This window comes from Sycon ciliatum, chromosome 3 (assembly GCF_964019385.1).
Source record: "Sycon ciliatum chromosome 3, ocSycCili1.1, whole genome shotgun sequence".
Lineage (NCBI taxonomy): Eukaryota > Metazoa > Porifera > Calcarea > Leucosolenida > Sycettidae > Sycon > Sycon ciliatum.
The window spans coordinates 31,936,346-31,955,485 of NC_088645.1; the positions used below are offsets into that span (position 1 = coordinate 31,936,346).

At 48.5% G+C, this 19,140-nt stretch overlaps 1 protein-coding gene across 1 annotated transcript in view; it reads left to right on the top strand.

Moving 5' to 3' along the window:
- Positions 1-7,672, top strand: part of LOC135812676 (uncharacterized) — a gene marked incomplete at its 5' end in the record, with an annotated part of 41,060 nt that extends 33,388 nt beyond the window's left edge. The window contains 1 exon segment of the mRNA XM_065325949.1: positions 7,311-7,672. Within this exon segment, the coding sequence (XP_065182021.1) occupies positions 7,311-7,451 (141 nt within the window).
- Positions 7,673-19,140: the final 11,468 nt, after the last annotated feature.

Here is a 19,140-nt window from a genome sequence, read left to right on the forward strand (position 1 = left end):
GAGGAGAGAGAGAGAGAGAAGAGAGAGAGAGAGAGAGAGAGAGAGAGAGAGAGAGAGAGAGAGAGAGAGAGAGAGAGAGAGAGGAAGAGAGAGATAGAACAAGACGGAATGAGGGTGATAGACAGAGATGGAATGAGGGAGATGGACAAAGACAGTGACATGCTGGTAAGCAGAAAGACAGGCAGTCTGGGAGACAAAGAGATCATGCTAGGGTGTGGGGAGTACAGTCCACGTGAAATTTATGGTACACAGATATCATCCACATTGCCGTTGGCAGGGCATTCCAGCTAGAAGCACCACTGGAAGAGCAACGCTCTGCCCCAGCATGGCTGTGTGAGAGAGGCATGATCCGTCCCATGGACTGCTGGCACCGGAATTGCGACCTTGCCGGCCGAAACAATCGTTGCAGCAGGACAGATGCAGTGCCATGGACACAGCGCCACACTAAGCAGAGCATGTTGTGGCAGAACAGTTCCTGTACAGCATACAGGGACGATGCAGCAAGGAGAGGGTGGCCTGATGCATGTCAGCACGGAACATCACGAAATTATATGGATATCTGTATCACCAGCTAGCTGGTGCAAGATTGTTATCTGTGCACTCTACCGATCAGGCTCCACAGCCGGGACAGGCACCGAGCGGATTGAATACCTTGATACCCACCTAGATGAGGCCCGCAGCCATGGTGATTATGTTATCCTCGCAAGGGACTTCAATGTCCACAATGCAGCATGGCTAGGGAGTACCAAGACTACCTCGGCAGGGGAAGCAGCCGAGGAACTCTGCTATGCTCATGGCCTGGAGCAACATGTCAACATCCCCAAACGTGGTGACAACATTCTGGACCTTGTGATGTCTGACTTCGGCGAACCGGTTCAGGTGAAATGCCATGCCCCACTGGGGTCCTCTGACCATGCTGACCTCACCATGGACTTCCCTATCTTTGCGTTCCGTGAACACTAAAACCACACGTACTGTCTGGCGGTACAACCAAGCAGACTGGAACCGCCTCTATCACGTTTTCCTAGCATATGACTGGTCAACTGCCTTCACCACCAGCGCTGATGAGTCGTGTGCTAACATCACCGAAGTTATCTTCCAGGGCATGTCACGTTTCATCCCATCCCGGCAACTCACATCCCGGCGGATGGATCCAGCTTGGTGGACCCCTGAGTGCACCGATGCCATCAAAGTACTAAGTTCTAAAAAGCTAGCCTGAGTGACCGTTCATGCTGGTCTACCATCAAACAAGTGGGGGGGGGGGGGCAGCAGCAGCAGAGACACCTCCATCCCAACTCTCATGCCGCTGCCTGGTTTGGAATGTGTGTCGAATGCCAAAAAACCTGAGTGTTTTGGGCAGTTTTTCGCCTCGAAGTGCAGCCTGGGCGCTGACGACTTCCCCGCCAACCAATCTGCGATTGATCCCCCCCCCCCGTTGTTTAGGGCACGGCTGAAAAGCTCTCAACGGTTTGGTTCCGCCCTGCCACTGTCAAGAGAGAACTCCGGCGCTTAAATGCATCGAAAGCTACTGGACCGGATTGCATTCCCGCGCGAGTTCTGAAGATGTGTGCTGACCCCCTAAGTAAGCCACTCTCCAAATTGTTCTCCCTTGGCTTCTACAGCATGGTTATGCCGACATCCTGGAACAGCTAGAATCACACCCTTTCACAAGAAGAAATCCAAGAACCTGCCCCAACACTACAGACCTGTGTCTCTGCTGTCTATAATATCCAAAGTGATGGAAACAATTGTCAATCGTCAGATAACCAGTTTCCTGGAGTCCCACAATGTCATCTCTGCGAAACAGTTCGGGTTCAGAAAGGGCCTGAGCACAGCTGACGTCTTAACCAAGCTCCACTGTGAATGGTCCAGAGCAGCCGGCCTTGGAGGAGCCGCCCATGTTTTGGCGATAGATATAGCAGGCGCCTTTGATAAAGTCAGCCATGCTGGCCTGCTGCACAAGGCTTCCATGTACGGTCTAGACGGCCCGCTTCTCGGATGTCTGGAAAGCTAACTGCACAACTGGCGCCTGCAGGCTGTTGTGGGCGGCCAAGAGTCCTCCCTGCACCATATCCAAGCAGGGGTACCACAAGGTAGCATCCTTGGACCTACGGTATTCCTCCTGTACGCAAATGACTGCAAGGACACCTTGCCTGCTGGTGCTGAGCTTGCCGCCTATGCAGATGATACGACACAGTATCAGTGCATCTCTGCCACCGCCAGCATATCCAACTCTGCAGCACAACTCCAGGAAGTAGTGGACGCCATCTCCCACTGGGGTTCCAAGTGGAAGGTCACCATTCGAGCCATCCGAATCTCAGGCCCTCATCATCGACCACCGCAAGCGTCCCCCAGCGCTCCCACCAGTGCCCTTCCATGGAGTGACTGTTCTTGACGAGAAGGAAATTAAACTTCTCAGCATAGCATTCGACTCGCAACTCAGCACACCTTTGGGCCGTGGCCTCAAAGGCTGCCCAACGTCTACACTTAATTCCTGAGAAAGGTTGCAACCCTGTTGGACTCTAGCAGCCGCACGGCAGTCTACCAAGGCTTCGTGCGGTCAACAATGGAATACTGCTGCCTGGTGTGGATGGGGTCATGCACATCCAGGCTGGACAAAGTCCAGCACAAGGCACTGAAGGTGATCGGCGCAGGCGCCTGGCTCCCCAGCCTGAAACACCGCCGACTGGTTGCTGCACTTTCGTTCATGTTCAAGCTGTCTTACCTTCCAACAACAAGCCCCCTGATGACCATCCTCCCACCTCCAGCCAACCCCCGCCCAGTGTGTGGTCGATCCCGCAGGCTAGCCACGGAAACTGCCCACTGCCACCCGCCCCAGCTTGAGTCGACGCTGCCCATGCGCATTCGTAGCAGCCTCCAGGGTTCCTCCCCAGCCTGCATTATTCCCTTGTGGAACAGCCTTCCAGCGACGATTCTACCAGCACGGCCGCAACCCAGACAGCTCCAATCCTTTAAGGAAAAATGCAACATGTATCTGCTGCACCTGAACTGGCAAGCAGCCACCGACGCCCTATGAAACAGTTCAGACCAGCGCCTCACTATCATCCTCCCTCCCCCCCCCCCCCCTTACCACAATGTGACGTTATCTTTCACTCTGCTTCTCTCACGACTGTTCGGAAGGCGCAAGCCCGACCCTTTACAAATACTAGTTCCCCGTTCTCACACACAGTCTGCACACAGAGATCTGAGCTGTTTGAACTCTAAACAAAACTAGAGATGAACATAGAGCAAAACTTAACTGTTCTCTAGCAAGGCCTCTACTCAATCAACAACGTATGAGATACAAACTGGAGAACTTATACAGAATCTAACATGGGCTCTGGCAAGGGGGCCAGCTAGGAAGCTTCAGCTGGTGTCTATTGAGGGAAACAAGCAGCAGGCAGCAAAACAGCTAAAGAGAGTATGTGATAGTGTAGCAAGCAATCTGGAAATGCCATTGATTAATCGCAGCACACATCAGTGCTACAAAGGAAGCATTGGAGCATGAAACTGTGAGTTGCAAGAGCATGAATAGCTGCAAATTCTCTGAAAATTGTGTCCCGATCTGACCGGCCGTTCAAGAGTTATGGTCGAAAATGTGCCCTTGCAAGTAAAGTTTTTTTTGTTGCACGCTGTCATTTGTTGGCAGCACTGTATTTGAATGTGAGCAGACCGTGCGCAACTTGTCGTATCATGGAAACACGTGAAAGTGTGCAGAATATTGCTCCAAGTCCAAAAAATCAGGTTTTTGAGCCACGTATTGGGCTGCACGGCGGCGGGCGAAGCTCGCCGCTGTGCAGCAGGACTTTTGCCAGCACCCTCGTGACGTTGCAGATATGTGGCTTGATTATTGTAGTTGACGTTGATTTAGTGACTTTGGCAAGTTTGAGTCGTGTCAAGAAGTCAGGTAGGATTCAGTACTAGGCAGTAGTGAAACGTGAGTGGTAGTCTTTGCCGGTTTCTGAGGGTATCCTGGATGTGGTGTGCAGCGCTGTGGAAATGGCTTGCTGTGGAGGTCCCAGCACTGGATGTTGTATCAAAGGTACGACCTCGTATCACGTGCTAAACCTAAAAGAAATCAAAAATTGACTTGGGTCTGTGTGAGTGTGTGAGAGAACGCCCACTCGTTCCGTTGTGACAGATTCCAGGGCCTCGTTGAGGGGCCCTACCCCATCACCCATGGCTGCTTCTGGACTTGTTCTAGGTTTGAGTCCCGCGCACGAACAGAATGAGCACGAAAATGGAAGAAATTGTAAATGCATTTGTTTGGCTCCTGGGTGGCTCGCACACCGTGGCACTATGCCGGAAATTTGAGTTTTACCGGCCTGGAAAGCCTGTCAGTGAGGCGCAATAACTTTGAAATCATGTCCTGAGGGCCAGCATAGTGGCAGGAGTGTGTGGTCAAAATTTCACTCAAATCCATTGAGAAATACCAAAGTTACGGTCAATTGAATGCCATATGAAATTTATGGGTAGGCAGCCCCGACCAGTCCAACACCATCCACCTTCAGACCGTCCTGAAAACCTTCCAACGTCGTGTTAATCTGCTGTGCTTCATGGGGCGGCATCTTGCCCCCACAGCCTTTCTACTTCTATATAAAGGTGTTGTCAGACCCGCCCTGGAATACGCCACCTCGGCCTGGTCCTATGCCATCACCAAAGCTGAGCTGGAGCGTTTCAATATTTTACAAGCCAGCGTAGCTAGGAAGTATTTGCTACGTAAAAAAGTCAATGTAGATAGATGCGAAACGAAATCCCAGTTAAATGCCCTTTGTGACTTAGAGTCCTTGCACTTTCGCAGACAAGTATCAGCTCTTGTTACTCTATTTAAACTTATCCTTATATCTCCAGAACACCTCCAACATTTTCACCAATCACTGTCTTCAAGTCCAAGAAGACCAAACAAACTTAACATCAATTATCACGGTGTGCGTTTTTCTTCCCTCTTTTCCAACAAAGCTGCAATGCTATGGAATTGCCTACCGCCTTCTCTTCCCTCTATAACCAGCCTCCCCGAATTCAAGCATTCTCTCTACCAGCATTTTCGCCGATATATTCATTACACTGACGGTATCCCAACTCCTTAATTACCAGATTTTGTGTGCCTCAATCAATTTCCTTAGCCTATCCTCGATTAACTGCTCCCTCTACATCAAGTTGTCATTTCATCATTCTTGCAGGAGGTCCCCTCGACAGGCCCAAAGCCTTTGAGAAATCCTTATTAAATATAATAAAATACAAAATACAAAACAAGAAGTCAACGTTCAGCCACTGCAGAGCCCAGACCTCAACGCGGATGATGTCGCCTTTTCCAGCGGCCTCGATGATGTGTTCTTGGTCGCAAAAGAGAACAGGCGAGATCTGATCGGGGCAGTCGGAAAATGCTGGCACGACTATGATATCCCTCGGAGGAAGTTTGAAATGTTTGGCTCTGCCTGTGTTTGTCCTCGAGCGAGAGCGGAGGCGGTAATGAGTACCAGTGCTGCAGCGCTACCATGATCTCCGCCGAGATGTTGGAGAAAGCATTCAGGTAACAGTGAAGACGATCAGGAACGCGGAGAAGCTTCTCCGCGACATACGACATCGCGTCGATCGACCTGCCACTTGGAACGGTTTCAGCCGTTGTGAGTCGACCGATGGCGACCCAGATTGAGACTCTACTCCCACTAATCGATCCTGTAGATATTGTAGATAATTATGTCGATTGAATGTGTTGAAGTGTCTCTCCTCCAAAAGAACATGTTAACACTTCTGTTGAGCACAGTAACTCCTTGTAAAGTCATGTAAAAACAGTCACGAAGTTTTTGTTTCCGGAGGAAGTAGAAAAGGTACCGGTAGTATGGGAAGTAGTACGCAGCATGCAATTCTAATGTCATAATTATATGGACAGGTGTAAATATGAGGATGTGAAAGTTATACCGGTAGTTCCATGGGGTATTTAATGGCACCAAATGATATGTTTCCATTATCATCACAGTCCCTCACAAGGAGAACAGATCAATCAACTCTCCTTCTAATGCTGGTATTGCTGTTGTTGCAATTACACAACCCCAATAAAGTGAATGCTGGAAATGAAGTACCTGAACGGTCAGAACACTCTACTATACTAGCAGTTGGCTATTGATATCACATGGAAGCAATTTTTGGTGGCACCAAATAAAGCCAAACAACAACAACACCAAACACACAGATCTTTCAAAACCATTGTAAAAATGAACAATTCATTAACATGACTCCTGACCATAAAATGCATTCCTACAGGGTCAATATTGGTCTAATGGCTGTGAATTGAAGTCACAATACTCTATAAAGGCTATACATCAGTTTGGGAACTTCCGAAGTGTGTGTTGCTCCCTATATGGGAGCTCGTGGTTTTCCTGCCGACTTTAATTCTCACTTGACGGACTCACGACTGCCATCCGGAGCACACGAGAAGTCCATCGAACCGTCCACTCCGCAAACCTGCAAGAAAGCACAACTCCTTGCTCAATACACAGTGTTTCGGGGAATTCACCCCTCATCAGTTGAGCTTGAGTAGGCTGAGGAAGATTGTGCTTGAAGAGCACCACTTATATAGTGCTCTCCAAGCACAAACATCAACAGGGATACAAACTTACAGCGACTCTCCGTTTCCAGTGCGACAAACACCTCGTGAACACCAGTCTCTTCTATACATCAGTTTGCAATAAAACAATTCAATTTTACCAAAACAGCCCCGAAGGTCGATTTTCTCAGATATTGGGACAAATAGTGTCGTACTTTTTTGAAAGTTAGCTGAAAAAGTCTCAGGAGAGATGGTGAATACCAAGTATCTTCTCCTAGAAGAACCATTTCATAGGCTACAGGCAGCCTAGTATAATGCAGGCGAAGGCCGATGAACAGTTCATGGCACTAACCGAATTGAACTCAGTACTTCTTTCACTTCTTGAATACAAGAAAATGACCAAACTCTGCAGTGATCGACCATCTCTCTCACGGAGCTAAACATACCGTGCATCATCACTGCGCTGGTCCCTATGGCAACCCGACCATACAATTGCTGTTTGGCAAGTTTGGTTTATCGTACGCAAGCGAGAGATATGCCATTCGAACCAATATCAAATTGTCTTTCTTCTGGACCCTACTTGAAAAATCGATGCACTTTCCTTCGGCTTCAATTGACATGTGAGGCCGCATAACCCAAACAAGGAACTAATAAAACCGCCCCCGACTAATCAACCTCAGTAAAGCTACTTTAAGCGATGGTGGGTGTTCCTGGTAAACTACTTATTCGCTATTCAGTTCTGTTTTTCTGATGTTTGTCCCTGCAGGTGTGTACTGGCTGTTTTCCGGACCAAGCTGCTTCAGTTATACCTGCCCCCGTGCCTATCCCTGATCCAATACCCATCATTGATCCATATGATTTTGGTCTTCTTTCCCGAAGCGTAGACGCACTTTGCCAAGGCGATTAGTTTGCACTGCTACTTCGAAGTACTTTTACTGCATCAACTAGTACATTGCTTTGCACTGAACACTCTGATTTTTCAATCGCAGCGAACAGTGAGCACTTAGTGATTCTTTACAATTAGTATGATACTTGTATAATTATACCTCAATCCATATTCACCCACATACAATTGGCCATCTACATAAGTGGTGAATATATAGTGTATATGGAAATTTATAAACTTCATGGGAGATCTGGTATATGAGTGTGGGTGTATATGGAGTGAGGTATAAGTATATATTATACCAAGGGACCGAGTGTATATCGAGAAATATAGACCAGTATAAAAACCGAGGTGAAGCCGAGGTTTTTATAACTGGTCGATATTTCTCGATATACACGAGGTCCCTTGTTATAATATATTTATACCTCTCCATGCGCAAGCTCAAGAGCAAAAAGGAGTGAATATAGCTTTCTTTCTCTAAAAAGGAGTGTATATAGCTTTCTTTCCCTAAAAAGAAGTGTATATAGCTTTAGAAAGAAAGCTATATACACTCCTTTTTAGAGAAAGAAAGCTCCTCAGTGAGTTTTTTTCTGATGGTTTTCGTCAGTGGTGTATATACCTCCTTAGTGGTGTATATTGAACAGTGTACATTGTATATGGAAATTTATAAACTTCATGGGAGATCTGGTACATGAGTGTGGGTGTATATGAAGTGAGGTATAAGTATCTAGTATTGCACGATTAAAGAGGTCTGTTGTGAACCCTCTAAGATTCTCTAAATTGTCAGGATCGTACGACCACACGGCACGAGGACAACTCTTTTCCTTTAGACAGTATATTTCACTTCATCGAATAATTAACAATGAACACTAATAACACCAGCTATTTATAGCATGCAAAAACAGCGTACATGGAAAACATAAGCATATAAAACTGGACATAACAGCGTATACAGCAAAGCGCACACAACGCATATAGCGTATGCCATGCAGCAACATCTGCGGTACGGCGGAGTCGAAATACAACATTTCAACGAATACAATGCCATAAGCGCGAAGGCCTTTCCCAATTGAGAACTGGTGGTTAACAACATTCTCCCCACCAAAGGGCTTCTCACCGCCGTACAACAATGCACACAAGTCAAAAACGATCCGGGGCTCTGACTACGCGCCCAGAACGCGTCATCTCCTGCTGCCGTGGTGGTGGTAACGGTGCTGACGGTTCATACGCTGGCTGCTGAGGGACGATAGCAGGTTGAGCGGTATCGGCAAGCCCAGGGGCCACGTCCTGTGACGATACTTCTAATGGCACTAACCTTTGGATCGGCCTCAACAGGGTACTGGTACTCAACTTACCCTTGGCAACACAACGCTTACCATCTCGACCAGGGAATAACTCGATGATCCGTCCCAAACGCCAGAACTGTTTGCGCTTGGTATCATCGAGAACAAAGACAACATCACCCATAGCTAAAGGGCGCGACATGGTCTGTTGGTGCTTGTTCAGCTGACTTATGTACTCCACCTCCCAACGATTCTTGACATGCTCCAGTGTCCGACTGAGGTAACGCAATCTCGATGACATCTGCGCAGCGTCCAGGGTACCTGCTGGCTTCTCTGACGACATCCAGATGTTACCCATCATCATTGCAGGGGTTACTGGTGGCTCATCCAGGCTATCAGACACATAAGTTAGCTGACGACTATTCACCACTGCTTCAACCTCATACAAGAGGGTCTCAAGCTCCTGGACCTTCAGAAACGCTGTTCCCATTACCTTTTTCAAGGCACTCTTCACTGTACCAACCATTCGCTCATAGAAGCCTCCATGCCATGGTGCAGCTGGAGGATTGAACATCCATGGCACACTCAGTTTGTCAGATGCCGCCTTGAACGTTGTAGCGTTGTCAGACCTGATCCAAGACGGCAAACTACGTCTCGCGATAAACTTCCGAAATGCCATCAAGAATGACTCGGTACTTAAACTATCGACCACCTCCAAGTGAACTGCTCTGGTGGTGGCACACACAAACAATGCTATCCATACCTTCGGAGATGACTCACCACGGCGCACGTACAACGGATCAGCATAGTCGATGCCGGTAGTTGCGAACGGCCTCTCGTGAACAACTCGGTCTTCTGGCAGCGGCGGGCAGACTTCTGAGGCAGCCTTAGCCTTGTAGCGGCGGCATGTAACACATCGCTGAGTAATGTTGCGTAGCGCTCGTTGACCACCGATAATCCAGAATTTCTGACGGATGAACGACAAGACTCCTTCTACACCTTGGTGCATCCTTTCAACATGCTTTTTCTCCAACAGCAACTCGGTCAGATTATGTTTGCCTAACAGGACTGGGTGCTTGGCTCCATACGCCAACTCGCTGTGCTGAAGTCGTTCCCCGGCTCTGAGCACTCCATGCTCATCCAGAAACGGTGCAAGCTGATACACCTTCGACCCGGGCTTCACTGGTTGACCTTGCTTGATCAGCTCAAGATCCTCAGCGAAACATGCGGCTTGAACGATGCGGTACAATACGTTGTCTGCTGCAAAATAGAGTTCAGCACGAGGCTCAGTGTGCTTCCACTGCAACACCCATTATTTTATTTTCATCTCTGTCCCCATTCCTGGGTTATTTGGACTTCATTCGCTTCCTTGTCATTGGACATGTTCAGTCCGTTCGGTTTGCGAATTTAAATAAACACAACCAACCAACCAACCCATCCGAGTCACCATGCCCTGTGCCCTCGACCATTTACTGAATCGGAGCCACCATTCCTTATCAGATTCTCGACTACAGGTGGTGGCTGACACTCGTACTTCTACACTGGACTCATCTGTAGCTGCGGTTGAGGATGCGGTGGGCCAGTCATTGGGCTCCGTGATCCAGGTTGGTCCGCCCCTCCAGAACGGACTACGGATCTGCTGTGCACTACTCCCACGCGACGGTAAATCTGCTGGGTTGTGAAGGCCCGGGCAATGGTTCCACACAATGCCGACCTTCTTCGATATCTCTTGGACTTGACTGACGCGGTTAGCCACACATGTTTTCCATTTGTACGATGGATTACTGATCCAATGAACGGTAGTGAGACTGTCAGTCCAGCCATAGACTTGCGTGACGGTCACACGCAGCTCCTTCACCACAAACTCAGCGTAGCGAGCCGCTAGACATACTGCTTGTAACTCAAGGCGGGCTAACGGGGGCGGAGACACAGGTGCCACTTTGGCCTTGGCAAATACCAAGTGCGACTGTCCATTGACGACTGCATACAAACAACATCCAAACGCTTTCTCACTGGCATCGGCGAAGGCATGAAGCGCAATCGGCGTGTCAAGATTGCAGCAAATCCAACGTGGTATGTCAATGCTCACCACTTCGGCCAACTCTCCCCACCATTGCGCACATGCGGCTGCGATGCCATCAGGCAACATATCATCCCAGTCGCCTCCGACTTTCCAGGCTTGCTGTAGCAGTATCTTTCCCGGCACAACTGCCGGTGCTGCTAGACCTAGCGGATCAAACACTGATGCAACACACTTGAGGAGGGATCGCCGGGTCCAAACAGACGGCCTATCGGACTCGCCTAGCGCTGCTATGCTGAGCAAGTCATCACTGGTTTTCCATTTCAGACCGAGGACTTTATCTCCGGCCTCTGGATCGCACGGGATTTCGTTGCCTCGCCACTTGCGTAACTCCATGCCAGCATCCGTAAGCACACGCACGCTGAACTCTTGCATCTCCTTGGCTTCCGAGGCATTTGAGACACTAGAGACCAAATCGTCAACGTAGAAACTCGTGAGCAAGAGATCAATACGATCTCGCTCTTTGGGTGCAGACAACGCCCGTAGCTCCTTCAAGTGATGCTGAATCACCGCAGTAAGCATGTACGGCGAGCAGTTTACGCCAAATGGCAGTTTCGTTAGCCTCCGGGTTAACAGTTCATCGCTGTCGCTTCGACCGGGCCACAAGAAACGCAGGTACGGACGGTCTTCGGGATTAACCGCGACCATGAAGAAAGCCTTGCGGATGTCCGCTTGCAGCGCGCTCTTATATTCACGGAACCGTAATAGCATACCTGCGAGACTCGGCAATAGCGACGGTCCAGGGTCAACCATGTCGTTCAACGACTTGCCATCTGGAGCCGTCGCCGAGGCATTGAACACCACTCTTAACTTCGTGGTTGCAGCGTGCTCGCGGAATACACCGTGATGCGGTACATAGTACCCGGCATCGCTCTCACATGGCTTCAGCTCAATTGCTCCAAGCTCGCGGTACTCCCTGATCAGCACATCATCATAGAGCGCACGCTTCCCATTCCTCTTCAGCTTTTCAAGAAGCCGCCTTGCAATGACTCTAGCTTGAGCAAAGTTATCCGTTGGGCGACGCTCATTTCGCCACAAGAGACCCACTTGGTACCCGCTGCCCTGGCGACATAGCGGGAACGATGGCAGGTGCTGATGTTGTTCTGGAGGCTCATCCAACTGCCATAGTTGTTCAATGTGGGCTGTGACACATGACACGGTCACCGGCTGACTGTTTCGACTTGGTGCAGACGCTGGACCAGATAATACATTACCTATCTCTGTGTTCCACACCGTCTCACCATTAACTTCCTTCTTGCTGTGCAGTACCGCGTTGATATAGTCTGCACCAATATGTATTTCGTCTGATGTCCCTTGTTGAGGCTTGTCACTCAGCTCTACTCCCCAACTGTGCCACTGCGCAATGGTCTGCGGACTTGCGCACTTCAGGTCCAGCTCAAGCGTTGGTTTCACGAACGCGCGTACCCGAATGCTAGCGGAGCTACCCTGGATCGTGATGGCGTACTTATCCATGCGCTGTTGGGTTGGTTCCGCGCCGAACGGCTTTACCTCTACATTTCCAACCCCAACGTGTTCTGCATCGATTGCTGACACCAACGCTGCAGTCACGAATGACGCCTCAGCACCCGAGTCCAGGAACACGCGAACCTTCGCGTTTCGAGTTCTTCCCTCAACTCGTGCCACTCCGGTCATCAGCCGCACACTTTGTTGAGTGTAGACAGCACGACCCAACATTCTTCTCCGTAACTATCTCAGTCGGTTTCTCCCGGCTGTTACCTGCTCTATCCAACACATCATGTATTAGCAGGTGGTGTTTCCTCTGGCATTTCGTGCATCTCGAGCCTGACCGACATTCTCTGGCCATATGGCCATACTTAAGGCAGTTCCAGCAGAGTCTCTCTCGCTGCAGAAAACCCTTTCTCTCTTCCTGTGGCAGCGACTTTAGCTGCTTCTCTGCATCTGCGACCGATATCGCCATGCACTGTGCCGACGCCGTGGGCCTTGGCACGGATCGTTCTACTGGCTTCCTGGCAGTATCACCCTGTCGTCCGTGCGCGACCTGGTAAGACGCGCCGTGCTCCTGTACCTGGCGCAGTGACATCCCGTAGCACTGCCGTTCGACCAGGTACGTCTTCATCTCAGGTCCGCATTGCTCCAAGATTACCTGCTTTGCCATTGCTTGCAGAACCGGGGACATTTTTCCTATATCGGCGCTATACTTGGTGTCCACCTCGCCATCTCCTGTCATAGCGAGTGTGGCCCACACCTCTACCTCTCGGCAAACACGGACAACGTATTGATGAAACGACTCATCTGACCGCTGCTTGCCTGTCAGCAATGTCTTCCACGCTTTATCCGGAGTCTTTCCGAGCGAGGCAAGCAACTCTCGTTTTGCTTCCTCGTAATTATTGCATCCAATACATATCCTCTCCGCTTTGCTACCCGCTAGCGCGATGCGCAGTCGTAGCAGCCATTCGCTTTCTTCGAACTCGTTCTTGGAACAGATGTCCTCGAACAGGTCAAGATAACGCTCCAATGGCTGCGTTCCATCATATGAGGGGATTTTCATCAACGGTTGACGCCCACCGCTGTGACTGGGAGATTCCTCTGTACCTCCCATCGCGGCTTTACCCTCACCCTCATGCGCATTGGCGATGCGCTCGTTAATCTCCTTTAGTGTTTTGGCAAACTCGGTGCGGAGCGCCTCCTCTCGCCGTCTGGCACTGTGCTCCTCACGCTCCGCGTACTGTTGGAGCCTCTGCTCCACATGTACCTTCAACAACTCGCCTTCTAATCCTAACCGCTCTCCATTGTCGATAAAGCTGGCTTCCAAATTGTTCCATAGTTCCTCTGCCATGCTCGCTCCTATCCTGTCGTGGTCGCCAAATGTTGTGAACCCTCTAAGATTCTCTAAATTGTCAGGATCGTACGACCACACGGCACGAGGACAACTCTTTTCCTTTAGACAGTATATTTCACTTCATCGAATAATTAACAATGAACACTAATAACACCAGCTATTTATAGCATGCAAAAACAGCGTACATGGAAAACATAAGCATATTATAAAACTGGACATAACAGCGTATACAGCAAAACGCACACAACGCATATAGCGTATGCCATGCAGCAACATCTGCGGTACGGCGGAGTCGAAATACAACATTTCAACGAATACAATGCCATAAGCGCGAAGGCCTTTCCCAATTGAGAACTGTGGTTTACAACAAGGTCAATATATTTCATATATTGACCGATTATGAGGGCAATAATAGATTTATCACGACATAGCATACCTAAAACTGTTTTTGCTTTGCTATAGGAAGAAAGGAATACTATTGTAATAGTATAATAGTATGTACATATGCCGTTTACGTGGGACATTACTTCTGTGTAAACCGAAGTTTTCAGTTGCCTCTTGTAGTATGTTCCCCAAGTTCTTTGACTGAGAATCTCACAGTTAGGGTTCAAATCCCAGCATTTGGCTTCAGATTAAATTTTTTCTTCTTTCATATCTGATTTTTTCTAAGTTGAGGAAAAAGTTTTAAGTCCTCGGGCTAAGTGGTCAATAATAAGTGGTCAATATAAGCGGTCACTATGTATGATTTACTGCACGAGTACAAACGCGTACGAGGTGATTCGCAATTTTTGGACAGGTCGCAATTTTTGGGCAAATCAGTTAAATACGGAAGTAGAGTCCTCCTGAGTCGTTGCCCTTTCCTTGGTGGACAAATCTTTGACAAGAGTGTCTTTGTGTGATCCTCAAGTTTCTTCCTTCCTATTTTTAGCGGGCGAAAGCCGTTTCTTTCTGGGCGTTTTCTTTACTATTCTTAGGTAATGTATTGAGTAATTTCGAAAATTTCGATTAAATAGTAAATAATGGAGGATTCCGTCAACTCTACGTCGCATGACGGAGAGGATGTCGACATGGGGGATGTTGTATCCCTTCCATCAACCCCAGAGACTACGTCTTCCACCTTGAATCCGCCTGGAAGAGTCTCCTCGTCTTCTCAGCCCGTGCATTTGTGGAGGAGTTCTGGTCAGGAGAAATCTCTTTTAGCAGTGCGAGCGTTCCACTCACCTGGCACCAGTGACCACTTCCCACCAAAGAAGGACGCAGCGGCTAGTTACGGCGCTAGCCCTTCACTCTTTGCGAAATATGAGAAGGAGATGCGCCACACTGGAGTGCTCTCCTTTGTTCTCGAATATGACGTCCATGAAAACCCTTGAGTGACCCTTTAAAATTGTCACATTGAAAAACCTTGAAAAGCTTGCTATGAACGGTCTGTCATTAGAACTCATATCAGCCGGTCTCATAGGCATAGCCTTACCCCATTTTCATGTCTTGTGCAAGTTTACTTGTCCACACCATTGCAGACTGCTGCTAGATGCTATTTAATTTAGTTGTCCAATAATTGCTCGCATTAAAAAAGCAGTAGAAAAAGACACCTTGGATCAGGTCAAGTTGTGGCCACACGCTTCAACTCTAGGCCTTCAGGTGTTTGTGTGGTGGTGGTAAAGCATAAGTGTGCCAATACAAAAGTAAGAACAAAAATTATTTTATTTTACAAACCAACATAATAGGGTGCTATTTAATTTGAGTGTCCAAAAATAGCAAATGACCTCGTACAAGGGCAATACCGGCTGATACATGACCGAACGGCGCCAGCCGTGAGGTCATGTATCAAGCCGGTATTGCCCGTGTACGAGTGCGTACGAGGCGCAGTAAATCATTTATTGCATGCTTGACCCAAACATTCCAGAAAATGGAGAGAAACCTTTCCGACTTTCTCAGTCTCCCGACACACTTGTTCAGTGGTAAACGTCGTTTGTGGTTTTGAAATTCTCTATTTCTTTACGATATCGATGGTGTTGTTGTTCGTGATTGAGCACTGCGTGTAGGAGCAGGAACTGAAACTGGGATGGGCTCCACAACTTCGTCTCGAAAGCATTCAGTTCGTCTAGTTTGTCGGCTGCTCATCAACGCATCGATATCGATGTCAAGGTTGCATTCACCTGCTGAGGCGGCTGGTTCAGGTGGCTGGAACAAGTAAGGTATTGTCCGCTCAGTTGCATGCGCGCGTGTGTGGTCTGTCATTCTCGTGCTTTGTAGCTTGTAGTCAGATCAAGTTGCTGTTTTGTGTTTCAAATTTGAAACTCCGAACAGTAGAAACTTGATCTGATCACGAACCACAAAGTACAAGAATGACAGTCCGCATGCGCGTACATGTAACTGAGCGGGCAATAACTTGCCGGGCAATACCGAGAAATACAGACCGCTGAGCAAGAGCGCTCATTGGCTGTAGTACAGGCAACCCTCACGTGACATGCAATAAATGCTGATATTTGACCGCTTAGAGATCACAAGTTTCTGTGGGGGTCAATAATAAGAGAGTGATAATGCTGAATATTCACCGCTTATATTCACCACTTACATGTACGTCATACATGTATTCACCACTTACGTCATATTCACCACTTACGTCATATTCACCACTTACGTCATATTCACCACTTACGTCATATTCACCACTTCTCGATACTTACTGTAAGTGTTAAGAGAGCAGTAGGTCTACTCGGTGCACCGGTGCTGCGCTTGATTCCTCTTCAGTCAGCGCACCGGAGCTGCCGAGTGCCCTAGAAAATTGCTATGCTAACTTCCGTAAACAGGACTTTTCTGAGTACAAACGAAATTCCTTGCTTGCCATTGCCGCTGGATCCGCATGTGACCATATGCTGACAAGTCATCAACCAACAGTGAGCATCTTCACAGACGGAGCGTTCCAGCGAGCAAACAAGGTTTTGGCCGCTCAACATGTCAATGGCCCGATGATTGCGGATCAAGCGGCAAGCCAGGAATTTCGTTTGTACTCAGAACAGCCCTGTTCACGGACATTAGCGTAGAATTTTTCTACGGCACAGAACAGCTTCGAAGCGCTGCCTGAAAGAAAAGAAGTGAGGGTAGAACCGCTGGGCTCGCTGTTTATAAACCGACTCCCAAATTGGCGCGATGATCGCGGATTGGTCAAATCTTCGCGTGAAACGAAACCTCTCTCGGATTGGTGCAATCTTCGCGTGAAACGAAACCTCTCTAACGATTGGCTCCCACCACAAAGCTGCACGAGCGTGTTCTCCATGGTGATTGGTACAAGCGCAGCCAGTTCGCCGATGACACGGCACTCATCGCGACGCATTACACGAGGGATTTGTCAGCTGCATTCCTCCAACGTGCCGTGGACGCAGCAGGACGATGGTTGAAGGATTGGCATCTCCTCGTCAACACCACGAAAACCGTCGTCCTTTCCTTCCAACCCCAACACACCATCCACATCACGCTCCACTCGACTCGGCTGCAGCAGGTCCACCAACATAGGCACCTTGGTGTTACACTCCAAGACGATTTGCGATGGACCCAACACATCATAGAAACCACCAACAAAGCCAAAAAACTACTACACCAACTCCACAAGACACGTGGCACAATGAACGCTTCCAGCCTATTGTTAATGTACACAACCTACATCCGACCCGTTCTCGGATATGGCAGCCTTGCCCTCTCCAACACCACACAGCAACAGCGGGACACACTGGAGAGAATTCAACGCCGTGCTATACGCATCTGCCTTCGGATTCCCCTCTTTGCACCAGTTCACCACAGCTCCCTCCTCCATCACGCAAAGCTCCCCACCCTTAGCGCACGACTCCTTGTTAAACAAGCCCTACTAGCATGGGACATCCACCACCAAACCTCCCCACCACACCTGCAACAACCACATCTTGCACCACAACGTCAACACCAACCATACACCCTTCGACAGACAAGGACCTACTCCATCGGACACGCACACACGAACAGGCACCGAGATTCCCCCATCAACAGTGCCCTCACCCTCTACAACTCACTCCCTATCGACATCACAACCCAACCTCGTAGAAATTCTTTCCGAAACAATGCATCCAGTTTTCTTTTGAGCAGTACCTGCTCCTGCTCCGCGCATCCCCCTGGTTTCTGATATCTCGAACGTGTACTTAACTATCTCGATCACCCCTGCTAACGTTATTGCCCCCGCTTGTTTTTCAAGATCCATTGCTTCTTGCCTCCCGGTTAACTTCCATCTAGCTGTTTCTGGCTAGTACCAGTTCTATCGCACTTATTAATCATCCTTATTGGCGTCACGCCATCGTGGAATAAAAGAATAATAATAAAGCGTGTTCTCCAAGGTCGTAACCTCCCATGCCACATGCACCAGTACGTGTACACGATCGATTGAACAAGATTCTGAACACGCCGCTCTCCGATTCATGCAAGAACACGCCAGTCGGTTTACGATACTGAAGCAACAACGACTTACGATAGTTCTGCGTACATGTACATGTATGACCAACAGGACTCGTTTGTTGGGTTTAAGGGACAAGAGGGTGAATATGAAGAGGTATAAGTCTAATATTTCCTTCAGCCTCGTGAATATGGGCAAATATTCACTAGTTATATACTAGTGAATATTCGCCCTTATTCACTCGGCTTCAGGTAATATTATATACGTATAGTAGTATTCTTTTGTGCGGCAACAATGCATGTTCAGGGATAGAGGAAGGAAGAGAGTGGGGTACTTCGGTCAGTGTGGCTGTGATTATGGCGTGTTTTCGTGGCTGCCGGGCATCATTAATGGTTATGTGTTTAGAAGCAGAAAAGAGGACCAAAGCGCTACACTAGAATGTCCACTTACACCGCCAGTTACTTTACAATCAGCTCATGCCACGATAACGATGACCAACCGTACTGACGGTACCTAAATGGCAATCAGCTCTCGCACGTCTTGGATGCGAACTACAACAGTCTTCGAACATGGAAGGTTCTAAGTTATAGAGCTGACTGTTCAGTAACTGGTGGTGTTAGTGGATATTCTAGCGTAACTTGTAGCTATTTGCTCCTCTTTTCTTCATAAAAATTCAGTTAATCCTTGGCTCTCCACCCGAGTCTAGTTTATTAATGTATATATCACTTCTGCACCTCGTGGCTTGTCTAGACAGCCAATTAAACTGAGGAGAGGGTGAGACCAACCACAGAAGAAGAGAAAAAAGAAAACGAAAATCACTTTTTTTTTCTACAAAATCCACATATCTCCAGACACTGGGGTGAATGATTACACAAAAGGGGAGTGGATTAGCAAGTTATAAAGCAATGGGACGCCCAGCGAGCTCTGCAGCGGAAGTGGTGACTGTGATTTTGTTTACGGGGAGACACTGAAGTGCTGTCTGACGAGGGTACCGAAATTGAGCACATCTGGAGATTGCCCAACACTGGGAGGCAGTTGGAGGCAATGGAGTAGGATAGAAAAGAAAAACGGAAGGTTGGTTGTAACGGACAGATATCAATCCAGTAAGC